This window comes from Lemur catta, chromosome 16 (genome assembly GCF_020740605.2).
Source record: "Lemur catta isolate mLemCat1 chromosome 16, mLemCat1.pri, whole genome shotgun sequence".
NCBI classification, from domain to species: Eukaryota; Metazoa; Chordata; class Mammalia; order Primates; family Lemuridae; genus Lemur; species Lemur catta.
Window position 1 is genome coordinate 7,903,001 of NC_059143.1, and position 23,222 is coordinate 7,926,222.

General features: G+C 39.1%; 1 protein-coding gene across 4 annotated transcripts in view; it reads right to left on the reverse strand.

Annotated features, from left to right (window-relative positions):
- The window catches only part of PTPRM (protein tyrosine phosphatase receptor type M), a 773,614-nt gene that overhangs the window by 595,262 nt on the left and 155,130 nt on the right, over window positions 1-23,222 (reverse strand). For all 4 annotated transcript variants that reach the window (XM_045527889.1, XM_045527892.1, XM_045527891.1 and 1 more), the window contains exon 2: window positions 9,499-9,621. In XM_045527889.1, the coding sequence (XP_045383845.1) occupies window positions 9,499-9,621 (123 nt within the window). The remainder of the gene's footprint in view (window positions 1-9,498; window positions 9,622-23,222) is intronic.

The following is a 23,222-nucleotide window of genomic DNA, read 5'->3' on the forward strand; positions in this document are numbered from 1 at the left end:
CAACATTATGTGTCCTGAGTGCCTTTTCCCCCCAACTTCTTGACTGTTTTAGTTGGTTATGACAAGAATGACCTAACATGTATGATCAACTTTCACAGTAGGAAGGAACTTCCATTTCTTCCTGGTCTTAAGGTAAAAAGAATAATCTGGACCTAATGATTTTTTATATAAATTTATTCAGGGCTTCGATTTCTTGGACCATGGAAAGTCCAGGAGGTGAGTAAGGGGGATCCTGTGATGATCTGGTCTGACGTAGGAAGAACAAGAACGTGGTGAACCAGAACCCTCAGGCCACGCAGCATCTCCATCCTGAATCAGTGGGAGGGATCCTCTAAGGCCACCGTTCACCTGTCAGTGCGCCTGCCAGCCAGCACAGAACAGCCCACTCCACACCCTCGTGACGCCAAAGATCCCACACCACGTGAAGACAGGCTATTGTCCAACGGCCCTGGACCCAAGTGCCAAGTCTTTCCAGGCCTTGGGCTTTTTGGTCTTTAGAGAAACTGTTTTCAAATCAGCCCCATCCCCACCCGCAGCCCCCTCTGCAGTCTTATCAGGAATCTGCACTCCAAAGACTGAGCGACTGTCTCTGAATATCACATCAGAACTCCTTGTCCCTTTTCCTGACTCTTATTGCCAAGGTGGGCTCCTTCATTCCAATAACCTGGCCCTGCTCAGCACGAATGCCCTGCGCTGTGGAGCCCAGCACGTGGAACACACGGGACGTGAGGGCTGACCACATCCTCAGCGCAATGGTGTTGGGCTGGGTGTAGTCACCACCCCATCACCAATCGCCCTGGTCCTCACCTCTCCCACCTTTCACCCCATCCTCTACTCAGAGGCTAGTGACTGGCCTATATATTTATTCCATTACTTGGCTTCACATAGCCCTTATCATGTCATCTGGTACATTTTTTTACAGGAAATAAAGAAATAAAACTATTAAAACACATTTTTATATACACAGGCTAATCTGTAAACTTTTTAACAAATATTTAAAAAACAGCTAGTCACTATTCTTATGTTTTGTAAGTTTTCAATTAGCCATCAGAAATTTTCAACAAATTTAAAGGAAAACATTTGTTGAACACTAAATATAAATAACTGAAATAAGTGGTCATACATAATACAATGGCTTACATTGGCCACCTTAAAATAGTGAGATATTAAAAATCAAAACACTTTTTAAAGAATGACTGCCTTAATCTCTGAAAGTCTTTGCACAGAAAAACTGAATCACTAAAAACATTCTGCTCAGTGAAACAAGCCAGACACAAAAGAACAACCCTGTGTGACTCCACTTATAAAAGGTACCTAGAGTGGCAAATTCACAGAAACGGAAAGCGGAGCGGTGGTTGCCAGGGGCTGGAGGGATGCAGGGCTGTTGTTTAACGGATGCAGAGTTCCAGGGCTGGAGGGATGCAGGGCTGTTGTTTAACGGATGCAGAGTTCCAGGGCTGGAGGGATGCAGGGCTGTTGTTTAACGGACGCAGAGTTCCAGCTGAGGGAAGACGCAGAAGTTCTGGAGACGGATGGTGGTGATGGCGGCACAGCAATGTGAAGGTACATAACTCACTGAACTGTACACTTAAAAATGGTTAAATTTTACACTACGTATATTTTACCACAATTTTTTTAAATGGGGCAAGAAAACAAAACAAAACAAAAACCTGGATAATTCAATAACTAAAATCCTTGTTTCTTTCCTCATTCACGTGACATGAGTGCCATCACGTTCAGTCCATCACTGAGCATGTGGCGCCGTGGTGGCCCTCACACCCACGTGTGCTCCCAGCACAGTGAGGGCCACTGTGCGGCGTGCATTTGTTCACACGCATGTGGAAACCAGGCTATGTAGCCTGGTGGTGTGTAAGAGTTTCCCACAGATCACTGATCTGAAATGGTTTGTTGTTTTCATTATCATCAAAAGTTGTTATAATTTTGTAACTTGAAACTGCTGACAGAATACAACTCCAGTCCAATTTCTTTCACTGTGTCTCCTCATTCACAGTTTAAAAGCTAACTGGAAACTCATTCTAAGCCTCGCTAAGGTGATTTGAGTAAGATCGAGGGAGGGCGAATGTTCATTAGTGATTATGTTACATCTGGACGTCAGGCAGGGACCTCAGCATGGAAAAAACTTCAGTCAGATATTCAACGAAGGACAAGAAAACTGTTTTCATTTCATGGGTTCAGTGACTGAAAATATTCAGAATCAAGTAAAATAATGCCAAACACGAGGCCCACCACCAAATCATTTTACGTGCTAATTTTTATTATAAAGGTAAAGGAAATGCGGCAGATAGAAACAGAACCATTACCTCAAAGCCTACCATCCTGATAAAAATATTGTTAGTATTTTAATGGGCTTCTTTTGGTTTGTGTTTGTTTTTTAATCCACTCAAAAATTATATGAAGATCTATATTCCTATTTCATATCTGGTATCATTTAGAAGAAAAAATAGGAATCTGGCATAAACTGCCCACTTCGTGGAGAGTCAAAATTAAGCTAAGAGATCAATTCATACCAAATTTCCCCTGAAAAATTACTAAATAATAACAGGAGTATATTTATTGAACATTGTGCTTGGCCGGGTACGAGGCTTAGCTCCTGATGTGAATTATTGGGTCTCATCTGGTCAACAACCCTATGAGGTAGGTTCTAAGCATCTCCCTGTGGCTTTCAGGGTGCTACATGATATGACCCCACTCCCTCCAGCACAGCACAGCCCTCCTTAGGGCTCTGCTCCTGCCCTTCTCTCCCCAGGATCACTCAGCCTCCGTGGCCCCCTGGCTCTGCCCAGAGTCAGGTCTTTGTTCAAAGACAGCCTCCTCGGAAAAGCTGTCTGCCATACCCATTGCTCTCTAAGCCCTTATCTTGATTTAGTTTATCTTTATGGCTCCTTGCACTGCCCACTATTACAGTATATTCTCTCTGTTTTTCAGCACAATGCCTCTTCCTCTGTGGAATTTAATCTTTAAGAGGATAGAAACTCTACCATGGTCCTAGCTATAGCAGTAGTCACTCCACAAACATAAAGAACTATAATATCTTACAGATGAGAAGACTGTAAAACCGAGAGCTTCAGAACTTGCCCCAGGTCAACAGCTACACGGCAGTGGTAGAGCCTGCAGCTGACCCCAGCAGGGCATGCAGCCCCCATGGTAGACAGTCTGCATGTCCATTTGAGAAGATCCAAATGGATGTACTTGGATTAAAGCTGGCCCCTTCATCATCTAGATGCATGCACTCACATGGGAAGATCGCTCAAGAATACTCAGAACAAAAGTGGAGGCTGCCTTCCTCACCTATAAGCCTGGGTCAAGTTTTCCTTGTCCTATGGTGTAAAATGAGGATAATGCCACCCAATCTCCCAGAACCACCATGAGGATCAAATTATATACAGCAAAAAAGCAAATGTTGTCAATTGCTCAATGTCATTTATATACAAGATTACTTATTTCATAAGGCAGACTGGTCACGAAGTACTGAGTGGCTACTTACCTACAATTTAGATTTTTTTTTTTTTTGAGACAGGGTCTCATTCTGTCACCCAGGTTAGAGTACAGTGGCATCATCATAGCTCACTGCAACCTCACACTCCTGGGCCCCTGCAATGCTCTTGCCCCAGCCTCCTAAGCAGCTGGGACTACAGGTGTACACCACCACATCTGGATAATTTTTCTGGTTTTTGGCAGAGACTGGGTCTTGCTTGTGCTCAGGCTGGTCTCAAACTCATGGCTTGAAGTGATCCTCTTGCCTCAGCCTCCCAAAGTGCTAGGATTACAGGTGTAAGCCACTGCACTCAGACTTTTTGCTGTTGCTTTTGTTTTACTTTTTTAAGGGACAAAGCATATAGAAAAGCTAAATGTGATGCTTTGGTGTACTGGGTCTGATCAGGTGGATTTTGGATTACCTTTTAAATATTCACCACCAGAAACATTAATAAATGAGGGAAAACATGGTATTATAGCATATAATCTTTTGCCCATCTGAGAAGGATCTTATCAGACTGAGAATGTGAGGTGCACTGAGGAGGGCATCTTTATTAGTTTCTCTCAATGAAGAATCTCGAGCATCTATAACAATACCTAGCACACAGCAGGTGTTTAATAAATATCCATTGATGTTGCCTGATTGAAAGAATGAATGAGATAATTAGACAACTGTCTGAATATTCTGTACCAAAAATATTTCTCCCTGGATACACACTGCAATTTAGGGGGTAAAATGTCTTTTCAAGCCCATAGTCATCTTCTCTTCCTTACTCACTAAGCCCTGCATAAGCCCTGAAGTGTGAATAAATAGGGAAGGTTTCCCTAGCACCGGGAAAATATGCCTGATAAATGCACCCAAAGGAAAACTTCAATTACTCTGTCTGTCAATCCGTCTTCTATCCCAAATGTGAAATTGACTCTAAACAAATATACGTAGTCATTTTTCTATTTTCTGGGTCATCACACTAAGAGTACACACTGTTGCTCCATCCCGGAACGCCTGCCTCTCTGCCTTGCATGTAGGCACCGACAGACATGATTCAATTCTTAGTCACAGCCTCTCCATGAAAATCAGCAACACCATTCTCAATTCCCAACATGGAAAACTAAGACATGGAAAGCTAAATGAATCCTACATAGTCGCATGCTATTCTACCTGGAAAAGTATGAAGAGAGTTATGTTTTCCCAACACTGGGATACGATTTCACTTAATTACAGCCTTTTTAGAGGTATGGTTTAACTTAAGGGAACAACATGGGGTATAAATAAATGTCAATTCTATGAGTATCAAATAGCTATGGTTATAAGCTACCTATATGTTGTCAATACCATGGACAAGACAGTGTTTAATGTTTTCTTTCTTTTTTATAAAACAGGGTCATATTTTTATACTTAAGATATAGAATGTATTAAATATATATGAATTTTATACAACTGTACTATGAAGGTACAAATATTACACAGTAACAAAATATTTAAAAATCTACCGTTGTCAAATCATATAGTTGTTCTTACATCATAAAACACTTCTTCATCTGTGTGATAATTATACAATGTACCAGGTTAGTATTTGGATTCTTAATCAAGAATCTTGTGCTCAAAGTAGTATTCCTATGATAAAGTTTAAGAAATTGCCCCATTGCTAATGGAGAAGATCAACTGATATGAAATAAACCACACATTTAACCAATAAAAGAGAAACCAGGTTTAGCATAGTTTCACCATCAAGAAAATTGTTAGAGTTCAGAGCTAGCTGCAAAAGTTTAAACTACTGTAAGTGTTGACTTGAAATACAAAAATTTAAATGGCATTTGGCATTTATTTGCCCTAAATATATATTTCCAGAGCTAACATCACAGCCTCAGAGTAGTGATCAAGCAGCTTGCATAAGGTTCCAAACAGTATTTAAATTTTAAAAATGTGGTTAAAAATAACCTCACACATGAAGACACGGAGAAACAAATACTACACACTGGACCACTGACTGAAAAAAGGACACAGAATAAGTAAAAAGCTAGAAATTGGAGTAAAAATTTTAGTCTCCCACTGTCATAACTTTTAAATTCATCTTGATAGATTATTTGCTTATCAGAATTACAGTAGTATGACAAAGATTTTGGTATAAAAAATAAAGAAAATCACAATGCTTTTTCAACAGATAGCAAATTTAAGGGAAAGATAGAGAAAATCCCTAATCATGTTCTTTTTTCTTAAGGATTTTAGTAGCCCAATTATTTGGAAAACACACAATCTGAAAATGAAATAAAATGTGAAATGCTTGTGTATTAATAAACATAAATACAGGAAATAACAATATAAACCAAGAGTCCAAAACAACAATTATATGCTGATGCCAAAATGGTCTAAGACAAGGATTGGCAACATTTTTTATAAAGGGCCAAAGAGCAAATATCTTAGACTTTGTGGACCAAATGGTCTCTGTCACTATTCAACTCTGCCTGTAGCTTGAAACTAGCCACAGACAATATTTAAATAAATGGGTATGGCTGTGTACCAATAAAACTTTGTTTATGGCCAGGCATGGTGGCTCACACCTGTAATCCTAGCACTCTGGGAGGCTGAGGTGGGAAGATTGCTTGAGGCCAGGAGTTCAAGACCAGCCTGAGCAAGAGCAAGACCCTCTCTCTACTAAAAATAGAAAAATTAGCTGGATGTGGTGGCATGCATCTGTAGTCCCAGCTACTCAGGAGGCTGAGCCAGGAGAATCTCTTGAGCCCAGGAGTTTGAGGTTGCTGTGAGCTATGACACCACTGCATTCTAGCCAGGCAACTCAGCAAGACTCTGTCTCAAACAAAACTAAGCAAACAAAGCAAAACAAAACACAACTTTGTTTGTGGACACTGCAATTTGAATTTCATGTGTAACAAAATATTATAATTCTTTTGGGGTTTTTCCAACCATTTAAAAATGTAAAAAACATTCTTAACTTATAAGCCACACAAAACCTGGCAGCAAACTAGACTTGACCAGTGGGACATAGTTTGCCAACTCTTGATCTAAGGCATTACAGGACCACATATTCAGGCACATGCAAGAACAAATCCAGTGATATAGTAAAGATTTAAAAAAATCAACCCTCAGAAAGCTATGGTTCTATCTGATTTTGTCACACATTCACCCTGAGAAATTCATAAAATTAATTTCTGTTTTAGCATGAGAGGACCAGCTTTGGAATCTGTTTTTGAAAGGAATAAGTCACGTTGCACACATTGATGGAAAAGGAAGAAGATGAAATGGATAAGAAAAAGAAGGAAAAGGAGAAAACTCTTGAAACTAAGTAGTATTTTAAAACACATGGTTGTGTTTGTATATACATGGGTGTATATATACATATATGTGAGAAACTCAGTTTTAAAATCCCTATTTTAGAATAGTATATGTAAGATTATAATATGATATTTCCCTATTTCTAACAATATTGCACTGAGAATTTAACTTCTCACTTTGGACAGATAAGTCAGCTGGGCACAACTCTACATCCTTTTATAATGTATTGGGCTAACACTAAGAAAAGGGCTCATAGAACATTTCCAGTCTATACCACACTTAATTATGTATCATTTTCTTATAGATTGTTCACTAACTGTATTTCTGTAACTTTTTCCCAAGTAGGTAAAAGTTCATAAAGAGAAAATCATTTCTTATAATCCTTCATCTCTGAAAGTAATTAGCATGATGTTTAGCATATCTAAGGCTCAAAAAATTTTTAAGACTAAAGTTCGTTTAATGAGTAATAGAAAAAGAAATACCAGTATTTGCAGTTCTCTATTATGACAAAAAATTTCGTCCGATGGAACAACTATCAATTTTCAGAAATCTCATCTGCACCCATGCACATAAGGATAGTCAGAGGGTAGGGGACTGCGGAGCCTTCCCTTTCCTCACTGACATGCTACACCCAAACCACCCACATGGCCAACAATGAGTGTGTGTGGGGGGGGGGCAGGGCATACCTTTTGTAGCTATCAGAAAACAGATGGACCTGACAAAAGTGTTAGAAGATGCAACATATAGAGACCTTAAGCTATAAAGGCCAAATATTAATCACCATGTATTCTATTAGTCAACAGAAGCAGAAAAAATTAAAGCAAAACATGTGCATAGCCCCACTTCATTCTTCCCAAGCCAGAAGAGCCTTCAAAAGCCATATATTTGCAAAACCAATCCCCTTTGTTCCTTCAATTACTTAACCGGTTGCTCCAGGATACTCCTGGGCTCTGAGCTTGATCACCGTTGTTTTAATGGCCTCTGCTAGAAACCCATCCTCTCTCTATTTTAAAAGTGGACAACTTAGTCTGAGATGGTAGTATGAGACATGACAAAGCAGCAAAGGACAGGGTGACAAGAAGGGATTCCTCTGGCCTCCTTTATCAAGGGAGGTGGATTATCTTGTGCCAAAAATAGAATCAGCAGAGGCTAAAGAAGATTCTGCAATACTTGGGCTTCTTTTTAAAAATTAATTTTTCCAAGTCGTGCTTCAATCTAAAGATAATCAATAATAAAATCAACTACCTAATGTGAAAAATTACAAATTTTTCATCAAATAAGATGATATACAAAGTAAGAATGAGTGAGTGCTTGTGGAGAAATCCATCGGGACTAATTCTAAGGGCCCTCCCCACTCCCAGGGCCTGAGCCAGCCCAGCCTTTCTGGACAGGCTGGATACTCTTAAGATGGCAGGAGAAGACCAAAAAGCCTCCAGAGTGAAAAACCTGTTTGGGAAAAGGGACAGCACGATGGGAGCACAGCACGGCTGTGTTCTCCTCCCTGTCCCCATCACTGACAAGAATGGAAGAAGGAACTGGAAATTGGAAAACCAACTAAAATGTACTGATGATTCAAACACAGGCATATTCAAAAGCACACGCACATACAAGAGAACAGGAGAGACAACAAAGGAGAATGTGAGCTGTAGGGAAATAACCAAGAGCTGGAAAGGTTTTGAAGTCTGGTAAAGCCATAGCGCTAAAGAGCTCAATGCTCCCTTCTTTGAAGTCAAAGGAGTTAATCGTGGGAAAGAGAGGGCAGGAGCACAGTGGGCATCACAACTGCTAAAGCTTAGTGAGAACAACGCTTAACTCTATGTCATGTTTAAAAGCTACCTTTAGGAGAGTACTTACTAAATGTAATTATTCCCACAATTAGGGGCATTAATGAAAACCTTTATAGTCATAAAACTGTAAAAGTTATTTTATTTAAAATCCAAATCAGAACAACATGTTTTAAAGTTTGAATCCTGAATGGGGCACACTCATCATCCCGTGTGTACAACAAATCTACAGATATAAAATTTGAAAGGGAGGCCCAACAGCACAACCTGAAATGAGGGTCCATTGAAATGCTCAAATTCCAATGTGATTAGAGTTCACTCATCACCATCTTCCTACTATTCCCTCCAAATGAGTAAAATTCTTGCTGGCGTGCAACAGAACACATGTCTTTCACTCATCAGGAAATTCACTAAGCTCTTCTACAGTGGAAAAAATATCCACATATATGCATCACCATTTTATATTCAGAACACTTTCAAGATCACTGGACATCCTCCTAGATCTCCCAGGTGCCAAGTGAGCCCCTGAGGGAGAAAGGTTAAGCCACCTCCTATCCGGGACAGATGGAGACTGTTATTTGTATTCTTCAACCAGAGTTCCAGCCATTACACACATTTGCCGGAAGAGACATCAATCAACTTCCAATATCTGCTGCTCAGAGAAGAATCAATTGGCCAATGCCCATTAATCTAGCTAAGGTGTACCCAAAGACAGAGTAAACTTAGGCTTCAAAGGGATCGTAGTTAAAACTCCTATAACCAGTCCTCTTCACTGTATCACCCTCACCGGCAAACCCTACTTTGACTGACACACTCAAACACCAATCAATACCTTCACTCATCCAACCAATATCCAGTGAACATGGAATGAACAAGACCCTTGTGTGCCTTTTATTTTAAAAAGAAGACTTAAAACTAAAAGCAAACCTGATGGCATCCATGGATCAGAAGTTGGTTTGGTCAAGGTGTTCACCTGCTCCCAATTGAAGTCATCATCTTCAGCTTGACTATATCCACATGTGCTGTATGGCTCATCAAAGAGGCAACCACCTAAAATGTAAAAAAAATGAAAAGTAACGTAAATAAAAAACAAACTTCTAGAATAAGCTGCAATGCCTGCAGGAAAACTATACCTACTTGATGCCAAACTACATTTGATTGGACCTTTCTGCTCAGGAACTGTGGACCTGACTCTCGCTGGGTGCTACTGGTCATGCCTTATCCACACCGCTGTGTTATGCAGTTCTCCAAAAGGAATCTAATGTTGGCAGAAGCCATAGAAAGTAAGACCTAAGCAAATTTAAAATTCCTATTTTCCAGATGTACAGGATTTTGAAAAATTGATCTTATATTTGAAACTTTAACAGAACTGCCTTAAGTGTACAATGTGTTTTCAATAGGAAAAAAAATTACAATCTGTCCAAAAAAATCTAACATAGAAACAGGTTTCACTTTTAATACTTTGGAGATTTGAGGTCTCAAAATTAAAAGAGAGACAAATTCACTTACAGTCCACACAAGTTTTAAAGGCAAAAATAAATTCAAAAGTAAATGTGGTAAACATCTGCTTAATTTTGGTAGTAGAAATGAAACTCCTTAAACAAAGAAACAAAGAATACAAAATGCCAGTATCTATGCAGCAATTCTGCTGTCCTAGCACCACCAGCATTCAGCGTGGTCATGATTTTAAGTCCCACCCACATCCTCTTAAATGTCTCCTGTTACTCTTTATAGCATCAGATCTTTTCCCCAATGCTTCACATGGGGAAAGTGAGTGGATTGTACTGATCATGTTAGTTATTATGAAAATGCTACTATCCATTCTATAATGCTATTAATTTTTAAAATTATAATTGCCTCCCAATGATGAGAATTATGAGTTGTCATCAAGAAAACACCAATTCAATGATATTTTTACACAATAGCTGCAATGTATGCCCTGGTGGCAAGAAGATAAGTAAAACAGCCATTGTACAACCTCAGAGGGATAACAGATATTAGAGGTTCAACTTCCATTCAAATGCTTCCACTCTGCAGCCTCCTGCCTGGCCAGCCAGCCTCTCAACAGATAAGCACTCAGAATTCTGTAAAGCATCCCTACACCATGTAGAAGACTCCACCTTAAAAAGCCCTGAACTCTACTTCTTGCAATGTATACCCATTTATCTTAGCTCTATGCTATGAAGAAATGGTAAAATAATATCAGCTCTTGCACAGGAAAGCTGATTATTTGAAAAGAGCTGTCATGTTTTAAGTCTTCACTTTTCCAAGCAAAACATGCTTTGCTCCCCTCCCTCAAATTCCTCCTGCTAGAAGGTTTTCAACGTTTTTACCACCCTAGTAGATGTTCAGAATTCAACAGACCCTTGACCATGTTGTCCTCTTTTCAAAAGTCCAGGCAGGATGCTGATCCATTCAAAGCTTTCAGTGAGTCTGAAATCCCATAGGTGTTTTTCATACCACTGCCATCGAGCCACTGCCCTGCTTTTGTAATAAGGTAAGTGACTTTCCAAATCCAAATCAGGACTGTTTGTCCTAAATCCCATCTTGTGTTTTTAGTTCATCACTCCAGCCCATTACCCTGGTCATTTAGATAGTAGTCATCCTACCTAGATTTGTGTTATTTGTAACTTTGATGAGCATGATTTCTACATCTGCATCTAAGTCACTGATAAAACAGAAACAAAAATAAAAACAAACAAACAAAAAAAACATCAAACAGGTTTGAGACCAGCCCAGGCAACATGTGAGACTCTGTCTCAAAAAAACATGTTAAACATAGTAGAGTCAAAGAAACTCAGACTGTGTTAAATACTCTCTCCCGGCTTTCTAGCTTTTCTTAGTCATTAGCTCCAGGCCTGACAATGAAATTAGTGGCCCTGGACACTGTCTTCTGTAACACTTTTAGTAGTACTCATTTCAATTAAACTTTCCACTGGGAACAAAAAGTCATAATAAAAGATCTAGCACTAACTCAATATTTCATCTTGACAACAACTGGTTGTTTATATTTCCCTCTTACTGAATTTTAACAAGTTCAGAAACAAAGTGGATTTGTTTAAAGTGCATAATACTAACAACTTTCCAATTTGGGATAGGAAATGTTAGAAGACTATGCAAACATTTATGAGAAATATTTTCACTTGGTTGCAAACTCTAATTTTGATGTAGAAAATAGCTTCAGAACTATAGGAATAAGCCCAAACAGCAGTAGTACTAATAATACCCGAAAAAATGAAATCATCAATTTTGACAGAATAGGGTCCCCCAGTGGAAACAGAGATAGCACCCTCATGACAGTCCTGTAGTGCAATCTTAAACAGTGAGAAACAGTGACAAGCATCCACAGAACAACTTAAGGCTGGTTAAAGAACTGGTTTACAAAGCAACTGCTGGCACTGAAGACAACCAACTATGAAGGCGAGTGCTTGCACGCATGGCTGAGAGCAAAGCCAGAAGAGGGTTGTAATTTTCCCATTATACAAAGCTGTTTTTATCACTTGAAATGAAACATATAAAGTATGGTATGGTTCTTTCTGGGCCCATGAAGGATTATTGAGCCACTGGAAAATGGGACAGACTATGAATTTCCTATTGCCCAACTAGGATATATCCCCCTAAACACCAATATTCAGATCCACTGCTGGCCTTCATCCAATAATTATGGGCCCCCCAAAAGACCAACAGTGGTTTACTGAGCTAAAATAAGATGAGATTAAAGTAAACGACCATCAGAATTGAAATAACTGATAAAAAGAGAGGACGACTAAGTGTTTACTTTTCAAGGCAGCTTTGGGTAATAGCAAAGTGTGCAGGTTCCGAGGTCAAACACTGACACAACCCAGTTCTTCTACTGCCAGTGTTGTGATTTTAGAGAAATCACTTAACCTCTCTCAACCCTAGATTCTTTATCTAAAAAATGGAGATACTGCGTGCCTCATGTAGCTATTTCTGATGATTAAATTAGGCAGCAAATACAGAGTTAGTATAACTGAGTCAGGCAGTAAATATAGTTAGTATAACAGAGTCAGCATAGTTATTAGTTCTTAAAACCTTCTCACCATGTAGACCTCATACAACAATTACTCTCAGGAGTTCATTTCATTGCAACTAGTTGGAATTTATAATTGAAAATTAGAAAGTGAATTTTTTAAGAAGGTATAGAGTTGTGAGCATTGGTGCAGGTAGCACCCTTGTACCACTTTCGAATATGGATGTGCAAAGAACAGGCGGTTAGCTAGGTTTTTCAGGTCAATACTTTGGGGGCCAATGAAAAACTACGATAAGGAAGCATTTCCAAAGACACCGTCTTCTTGATTTTCTGAAAAATACAGACAATGTTGCCATCATGTACAAGAATGTGGCCCACAATAGACTTCCCAAGGTCTCTCCCCAACTGTCATAAGTGAACTGTCTCCCAACAGCCCAGGGCTGTATTAATACATTCTACTGTCAAATCAAAGCAAATGATTTCTCTTTTGTGGAGGGGAGTTGGGACTAAACCAAAAGTCATATAGGAGATGGAGAAAAGGTGGTGCAAGCTGGGTGGGGTGGTGCTCCACATCATTCATATGCTCTCTCTCATGCAGACACACAGGTGCACACACGCACCCACGTCTCCATCGTACCTGAAGAAAGGCTTTTCCATAGGAACTATGAATACAATACACAACATGTGCTGGGTGAAGAATGAGTTATCACGCAAAAGCAAGTGTCAATGGATGGCAACTACTTAGGCAGTTGACAATGATGATGATTTCGGTACTGTGTGGCCTATTCCAAGACATACAGTGCAACAACAGTCACATAAATTAAATTAATAAAATTGTTTTAAATTATAAGCTAAAAGGTGAGGTAAGTAGAGCAAAGAAAAGAATAAGATGACACCAGAAATATGGCTAGAATTCGACCCACTCATCCACCACAAATAATAAAAATGTCACTAGGTTTGTACACTAGAAGTTATCCATAGATTTCACTTTAAGTTTTGGGATAGCTAGTTCAAAGAGGGAAATGTGATTGATTATACAATTCACAGTCACTATCTATAAAACAATAATAAAATAATATTAATACTAAAACATAGGGACTAACATTTGCTGAGAACTTGTACATTCCTCACACCAACTCTATAAGGTAAACACTATAATCCTCATTTTGCAGATTTAGAAACCAAGTCATAGAGCATTTCACAGCCTGCCAAGGTCTCAAAGCTGCAAGGTGGTGAAGCAGAGATTGGAACCCAGGCATCCTGTCTTGGGGGCCCTACATTCTTAACACTATGATATGATAGTATGTCCCAAAGTGGAAACCCAAAAGAGACGCAACTACTCCTAATCCTAAATTCACAGAGAACTATCTTCCCAGAACCCTGGTAAGAAGGAACTGATGTAAGTTAATAAACACAGTTCTCAACAGCATCTGTCAGAACAGAGCAATGAATTTCAGGGCCTATTCAGTAACGTGATAGCATGTGACCAAACTCCAATTCCACAAACTTGATTTTGTGGGAGCTCAGTGCATTCTAGATTAAAGCTGAAATATTCCTTAAAATTATCATTATGGAGACTTTCTCTCAACAATGTCTTAGTGGGCGTCATGAGTTTGTGTATTTACTCCCCAACTAAAAATTGCAACTAGTCTGTGCTTTTATTGAACCGCAGACCCATGTGCTGTAGAAATCAGATGACATAAAGTTAGGCCTGATACTTTTTCATGAAAACTATAGATTTTAAGAACAGGTATCTGAAAGCCTATAAGACAGGGTAGGAATTCTGCTCGAAAGCAGAATATTGATTATAACAGTATCTTAGTCATCATGGTATTCCCTATAGCTGGTTATGGTAGGCACCCAAAAAATGATTTTTAAAAGAATGGATAATGAATCCCCCAAAATTCTATGTAGAATCTGGCTGCAATTTTGCTGGGAATTTTTAAAACAAGTGTAATATAATATCAATCTAAACAATGAAAACAATCTTAACACACCCCACAAAACATTCAGCCCTGTCCTGGTATATCTCAAGATGAATCATCTGCAAAAGGTGACTAAATCACTGAACACGTTTGGTTTTTTATTATGGTTGAAAACTGTAAGCCAGTTAATCATTAATGAAGTCTCTACAAATTATGGCTTTTGATTTAGAAAAGTTGGACTTTTTTTCCCCCTGGAAATTACTAAATACAAGACCAGTTGTCTATAAAGATCTTTCTTGATTTATGAAAATAAAATATTGTTATTTGCATATTGGAGGGAATTTATCTTTCTTCTGTCTTTGGAGTAGCAGAGAATGATTCAGTTAATCTGAGAATAGTATGAAATCGTTAAAGTATAAGCTATAAAGGAGAAGATGGTCCACTTTTACCCCAAAGGAATCCTAATAAGGTCTTTCCTGTGGTCATTCTACATCCTACTAAAGCTCCGGGCCTGGAGACAAAAGAAATTGACAAGTTTTAGAGCCCATCACTTGGAGCAGTATTAAAAAATTGTTTTTGATTATGACCCATAGTCATGACATCTTGATTCAGCACAGGTAAATACACATTTTACAAGCCAAATTTGTCTCTACTGAGATACACAACTACTTTTCATTCTGTTCTACAAGGAAACTCTGTATCCACTAAATTGATTTCAGGATCCTTCAAAGGTTGCTACTTGTAGTCTTTAAAGTTTTGGGATGCGAGAGATTGCCTAGGACTGTTTATTTAGCTTGAAGTTATTAATCAACACTATTGTGTGAGAGCACTACTAACACAAAGTGCAACCTGTGAGCTACAAACTTCTCTAGTATTAACAGCTACCATTTCATGAACATGGACCAGGTACCAGCCAGATTCTACCTAAGTCAAGATACAGTTATTATTTTATTTAATCTTCACAATCAGTATAAGACTTTTGTCTCAATATGTCTGATTCAAAGAACTTGCTACATAACAAAAACCGCGCAAATATTTACATGTATTATTATCTCATTTAATTTTCTTAAGAACTCTAGAGGCAAGCATCAATATCCCCTGTACCAGTTATCAATGTATTACACCTCTCAGTTCTAAATCCACTTTCCATTGCTTGCTCTGCCAAAATGTATTCAGACCCCTTAACTACGTTGTGGTTCCCAGTGGGCAAGAAGTCAACCTTGTCAGTAGAGGGCACCAGAGAGACCCTGCAGGAAGAAGGGGCAGCCTCGCTGAGCTCCCTGGCAGGTACCCGAGCACACAGTGCAGGGGCCTTCCCTGTGCTTGGCTCCCCTGAGACAGCAGCTTGCCCCTGCACTCTGCTCCAGTGGTGCTGTAGTGGAGTGCCTCCAGGGGAACCCCCATGAACAGCTTCTGCTGCCACCCAGAGGGCACATTACCTCCCAATCGTAGACTTCTCTGCCATGCACTGTGCCACATCCCTGCACCGGATCTCAGCCCTGGAAGGGGCTCATCTGTGGAGCGCTATCTCTACCCGGGGGTGGTGTCTGCTCCATATATCTGCTATTCCTTTATTCTTTGCATCAGTCCCCAACCTTTTTGGCACCAGGGACAGGTTTCGTGGAAGACAATTTTTCCACAGACATGGGGGAGGTAGGGACGGGAGGTGGGGGGACGGTGGCGGAATTCAGGCGGTGATGTGAGCGATGGGGAGCCGCTGCAAATGCGCTCGCCCGCACTCCCCTCCTGCGGTGCGGCCCCCTGGTTGCTAAATTTTCTGGAAGCTAATTTTTCCACGGATAGCGCGGTGAGGGGGGAGGGAGTTGGGAGAGCGGGAGGGGACGGGCAGAGCTCTTCAGCCTGGTCCCTATCAGGCCACATACCCGCACCCATCCGCATCCATGCCCTGGGACCGGGGACTGCAGCTTTAGAGCAATCGTTAGGTTGTACTAGCCAATCTCTCACATCCCAATACCCTGTGATAGTTCATTATTCTTTACATTAAATTTTCCCTACTCAAATTACTGTGTTGCTCCTTTCTCCTGACTGAATTCTAATTGATACATTCTTATTTTCACAAATGGCAGTTTAGAGTGGTCAAATGTCTTGCCCAAAGTCACTCAGACTTCAGCACAGGGCTAGCAGTTCAACCAAGGTCCTTATCCAAAGTTCCTGTTATTTCCAGTCTGCACATTTCACCCACCTCTATAATGAAAATTAAAAAAAAAAAAGTAAACAACAAAAGTAGTATTTATATATGGATTAAGTGTACTGCACTGTAAATAAGCTCCTGAAAGTGCTGTTTTTAAGAAGCCAGTGCAAATAGACAAACTACAGAATGGCAGAAAATATTTGCAAGCTATACATCCAACAAAGGAGTAATAACCAAAATCTATAAAGAACTCAAGCAAATCAGCAAGGAAAAAAAAATATTGAAAAGTGGGCAAAAGACATGAGTAAAGCTTCTCAAAAGATAGACAAATGACCAATAAACATGAAAAAATGCTCTATGTCACTAATGATCAGGGAAATGCAAATCAAAACCACAATGAGATATCACCTTACCTCAGTCAGAATGGCTTGTATTAAAAAGTCCAAAAACAGTGGATGGTGGCATGGATACAGAGAGAAAGAAATGCTTATACACTGTTGGTGAGACTGCAAATTAGTACAACCCAAAACAGTATGGAGATTCCTCAAGGAACTAACAGTTGACCTACCATTTGATCCATCAATCCCACTACAGGGTATTTACCCAAAGGAAAAGAAGTCATCTTATCAAAAATGCACCTGCACTCAAATGTTTATTGCAGCACAATTCACAATTGTAAAAATGTAGACTCAACCCAAGTGCCCATCAATTCATGAGATTAACAAAATGTGGTACGTGTACACCATGGAATACTACTCAGCCATGAAGAAGAATGACTTAATGCCTTCTGCAACAATTTGGATGGAACTGGAGACCATTATCCCAAGTGAAATACATAAAGATTGGAAAAACAAACACCACATGTACTCACTATTAAACTGGAACTAACTAATGAGCACACGTGTGCACAGAGAGAAGTGAATCTCAAAAAGAAATCAAGCAGGTGGGAGAAGGGAGAAGGAGATGGGCTAAAATCTACCTAACAGATACAATGAACACTATCTGTGTGATGGGCACACTTTTAACACCAAAATCAGCAGTACAAAACCGATCCATGTAACCAAAAATATTTGTACTTCCATAATACTTTGAAATAATAATTTTAAAAAATCCAATGTAAAAAAAAAAGCCAGTGGAGAACAATCAAATGTTAATTTCATAAACTTATAACATATTTTGAAATGTTCTGCCTTTAACAGGTTAAATTGATTTATACACTCTAGCAATCATTCTTCTTATTATAATTATAGTCCATTTAAAGTTATTTTGTAAAACGACCAATACTCCTTGAGGAGTTTTCTGGAACATTTTTCTCATTTATTCTAAATACAGAATGACCCCATTTAAGGCAGCCTTTATCAAATGCATAAGTGTTAAATGGATCTCTCTACAGAGAAGGCAGATCAAAAAATAGTGCTAAAGTACCCCCCAAAAGAATTAATGTTATATGTTCTATTTTCCTAAAATAACACAAAATCTCAGATGGTTCTATTTATTTCAAATGTAAAACTATGTAAGATAAATGACTATAAACTATATAATCCAAAGGATAAATAGAAAGATATAACAGACATAATTATTTTAAGAGTTTAAAAAAAAAAATCCTCCACCAACATGGCAGAGCCCCTGCATTCTTTTTGTAAATCACAGTGACACCGACATTTAATTGCCTGCCAAACAATAAAAGTATATCATGCCTCTTAAACTTTGAGTGCGTCACTGATGTTTAGTGAATCAGACACTAAGCATTATAGAAATACTTTTACATAATTTAATATAGCAAGCAGATTTTACACATTGCACAGGCATTTAAAGGGCTAATGCTATGCTCTATTGTAAGAAGTGCTATTTGTCAATGGATAAATTTTATATAATACAAAAGAAATGAGTCGTCTTGTTCTTGAAGCTTCTATGATTTATTACATTTACGACATAGTTCACATTTCATCTCAATCTATCGATTGCTAATTTTTTTAAATGCTGGATTGCAACAAACAAACATGTATTTTTCTTACTGATCTTAAAATATATATTTTTTTAATGGGCAATGGTGTTATTTTCATTCCTAATTATTATTATATAGATCCAGCCAAATTATTAAAGACTTGACTATCTCAATTTTTCCATATACAAATAAGTACCTCATAGAGCTGCTACTGGATTTAATTAAACCATTTGAATTCCATAAGTCAATCTGAATCCACCTGAATATAACACTGGTATCTATACCACAATAGTGAAAACTACAGTGAAAAAAAAGTTGTCTGCCTCTACCACAGAAATGGGAGTTAGAAATGAAAAAAGAATGATAAAATATCTGCCAGAAATGTCTAGGACAGAAGACAATCAAACTAGATCAGTCTTTATCACCTGCTCTCTGGACTTGCTTGTGTCCTGAGTCCCAAACTAGAGCAGTGATTCTCAAAGCTGGGGCCCTGGACCAGCTGCATCACCTGGGACCTCTTTAGAAATACAAATTCTCAGGCCTCATCCAAGACCTACTGAATCAGAAACTCTGGGGTGAGGCCCAGCAACCTGCTTTAACAACCCTCCAGGTGACTCTGATGCATACTAATGTTTGGTAATCACTATTCTAGACCAACCTATTTAGCTAGAATCTTCTGGGAGCAGCCCCAGGAATCTGTGGTTTTAAAAAAAGGTCCTGGAATAACCTAATCATTAACCTATTTCAGAAAGAGTGCTCTAGAGATCAGTAGTTTCAAATATTTTTAAGAAGACATCAGTTTTTTAAAGGCACAAATAGCCTATGTTTGTCTATTTATAAATTATATACATGTTCTACTCTGCATATGCTGTTATACACATGCATGTAATTGGCCTTTTAAACTGTTACTAGAAAATATAAATATGTTGAAATTCAAATATTTTCTTCCATACATCAATGGATTGTACTATATTCCTTAAAAAGGGTGTGAAGAAAGCGATTTGGAGATCACAGCTCTAAACAACTCTTTTTAGTCATAAATACCTCTCAGGTGAATACGGACAACAGAAAAGCAGCTGGATCGAAGTGTTTAATGCTAAGAAACCTCTGATCTGTAATTTTTCTCCTAAGTGGAACTACTCAACAAGAAGAGATATCCTAGGTAGAAAATGATCCTGGTTACTGGTCAGAGATACCCAGAAAATTAATAAAAAGTAGAATTTCATTTCATGCCCAGTAGCGCTCCTGTCAGTTTAGTATGATGTACAATCCACCTCTTGATGATTTTGGTAACATAAAATCATTATCTGGGGCAGCTGATAAAATAAACTTTTGAACTCACCAATATGCAGTACAGCCAAGCCACGTTATTTATGCATTCAGCTTAAAATATCCATTTTCACTGGGTGTTGATTAACCTAAACTCAACTAAATGTACTTCCTCCATGAACTTTATTTCTATGCATTACATTCCTTGGGTAGAATCGAATTATAGGGATAAAGTAAATATAGTTTCATATATCCTCTTGGTAAAAATTCATTCCAATTTCCTATCATTAGGAGTACTTGTTCTAACATAAAAACAGGTAACTTGTATGGCTGACTGAACTGAACTGGGATCACAGACCTGGTATGCATTGAGTCTTCCTACTTAAAACTATTCATCAGCTCCTCCCTGCCTAGGGGACAATATTCAAATTTTATCAAGTGACATATGTTGTTTTTCTGATTTGACCCCTACCTACCTCTTTACCTTCATTCCTTGCCAGGGCTTCCCTTTAACTTTATGCCCTAGTAATCTCCAAGCATCTGTAGATTCACCCCCATGACTGTGCCACCCACGTGGTACTGCTCTGCTCATGCAGTCCCTGCACCTGTTGAGCACTCCCCCACCCCCACCCCCGAGTCTGCCTGGAAAACTCCTGGGTACTGTTCAAATCCCAGCTCGAAGGCTACCTCTCCTAGATACCTGTTGCTGATGCCTTCTCACAGATAAAATGATCACTCCTTCACATGTAATAGCCATCACTGCAAAATACATATAGGCCTTCTTGATGTCTTTCTCATACTGTATGGCAATATAACAGTGGACAAGCTTGTCTTCTCTACTACACTGTGAGCGCCTGGGACTAGGATGATGTTCTGTTCATATCTGCTTCTCCAGTCCTAGACAGAGGCTTCCTACCCATTAAATACTTGCTGGATTTAGTAGAATTTGTAAAGTTTTTTTGTAAGAAAGTTAAGAACAAAAAAACCATTTATTGCTCTGTATTTATTAGAAAGGAACACCAAAGAAAATATATCTAATGGACTCTATTCACAGAACACTCTGGCTACACCAAAGGAAGAAATCCTAATTCTAGAGTTCTTGCCTTCATGGTATGTCCCTCCCTCCCTGTCACCCCTACTCCTACTCTTGCCTTCTTGCTCTGCCTGATTCTAGAGTTCTTGCCTTCATGGTATCTCCCTCCCTCCCTGTCACCCTTACTCCTCCTAACTAGGGACTTCCATGTCAGACATTAAGTCAGGCGCTAGAGAGGAAAAGGGCGGGGATAAGAGAGAACAGACACAGGATGAAAAAGAAATCCCTGTCCTCAAGGAAGACAACTTGGGGAACAAAGAGGAGTTAAAAAGGAGAGATATGAAAAATGCCGTAGAAGCCAAGAGAAAGAACAAAAACTCATCCTGAAGGTCTCCTTTTCCTAAGTGGTCCAGATAAAAAAGAAAACCAAAGAGTCAGCAACTAGATGTGAGAATCCACTAAGATATCAACGGCCTATTATTCTAAGGCACTGCATAAAAAGGCCGTAATTTGGCAGACCTCAGCATAAGTCAACAAAACTGCAGGGATTTTATGTGTGTCATACTGGAACTCTGGTTTAATGCCTCAGTCAGTTGTGTTTGGTTTCTTGTTTTAAACATAAAAAGAATGTCAATGATTACATATTACATATCTTTCAAACTTATGAAACATAAAAGCAGATAATACTTATTTGTTGTCAAATTTCAATACTCAGACCATAAAAAAGCATGCTTTGAAGAAAGATAATTCATTATGTAATTTTAAAAGTCAGGATGCTGGATTCTATGCAAAATTTCCCAAGCTAAGAGCAATACTTAGCATAAAAATTGTTGTGAATCAGCTTTCTTTCCAGTCATTTTACATGACCAATTAGTTGCTAAAATATAGGGAACTAAGAACATTTATCCTTCTTAAGGTCAACTACAGCTAGAGTGTCTTTTCTTTTTCTAATTGAGTGGTTTACTCAATATTCTATTTACTTTTTAGCATGTATTATTTTACCACTAACTAAAGAGAACAGGTGGGCTGAGAGAACAAGCCTGGATCAAGAAGCAGATGATGTGTGTTCCAGTCCTACCCCTGCCTGTGGGTGCCTCTGGACAGGGCAACCATCCAGCAGAGTGGAGATCCGACAGAAATAAGGTAGATTTGCCACCAGAAAGAGCCAAGGTGAGTCCCAAACCTATCAACTTAAAAAGCATCCTCATCTATTCATCTATAAAACCATCCATCTTCTAGAATGTCAAAAGACTAAATTAGTTTTATATTTTTGGTGTGTGTGTTTACATATATCTTATACTATTCATCTCTCTACTTACTTACCTGCTGATCTACCTACCTAGCCACTTACCTATCTAGCTAACAAATAGGCAAACACTGGCTCTCTTTCTTTTCTGGGTCTCAGCATCCTGCCTACAAAATAGCATGGATGAATCAGATCACTGCTTTTTCAAACTGTGATTCTGGGACCCCTCAGACTCTCCCAGATCCTGAAGGGTAAGCCCATTGCAGGCCCTTCTGGAACCCTGTTTCAACCACAATATTCAACTTTCATTTACTTTAAACGTTGGGATTCCATGGGCAACAAAAGAGTTGGACCACAAAAAATATAATATTTAACAGTATTTGACTACTTCAGGCCCAGATTACCTCTAAGGTCATATTCTATTATGTTTCTCTCTCTCTCTCCCTGATACAGGTCTCTCTCTGTCGCCTGGGCTAGAGTGCAGTGACATCATCATAGCTCACAGCAACCTCAAACTCCTGGGCTCAAGTGATTCTCCTGCCTCAGCCTCCCAGGTAGCTGGGACTACAGGTTCACACCACTACGTTCAGCTAATGTTCCTTTTTTTTGTAGAAATGGGGTCTCATTCTTGCTCAGGCTGATCTCAAACTGCTGGTCTCCAACGATCCTCCTGCCTCAGCCTCCCAGAATGCTAGGATTACAGGCATGAGCCACTGCATCTGGCCTCTCTTAAGTACAATAATTCCTTGTCACTGACATAACAGAGGTTAAAAAGTGGTGTTGTATATCAGGTGGATTGTTGAGGGAGAAGTCATTATAACATAAAAACTAAATGAAATAAATGTTAAATAACACAAGCAAAAACGATGGCTGAGCTCAATGTTAAAGTAAGAGGAGAAGGTTTAGGGGGAGGTTTGGAGGGAGTAGAAGAGACCCTCGTGTTATGAAGGTGGGTGCTAGGGCTGGCCAGGCTCCTGAGCAATGAAAAAGCAAGAAGCACAAGGTCACAGGACAAGGCATCCAGTACTCTCAATTCTACGTAGGCTGGGACCCATTTGGGGTGATTGTTCCTATCCCAATTAGTTCAAAA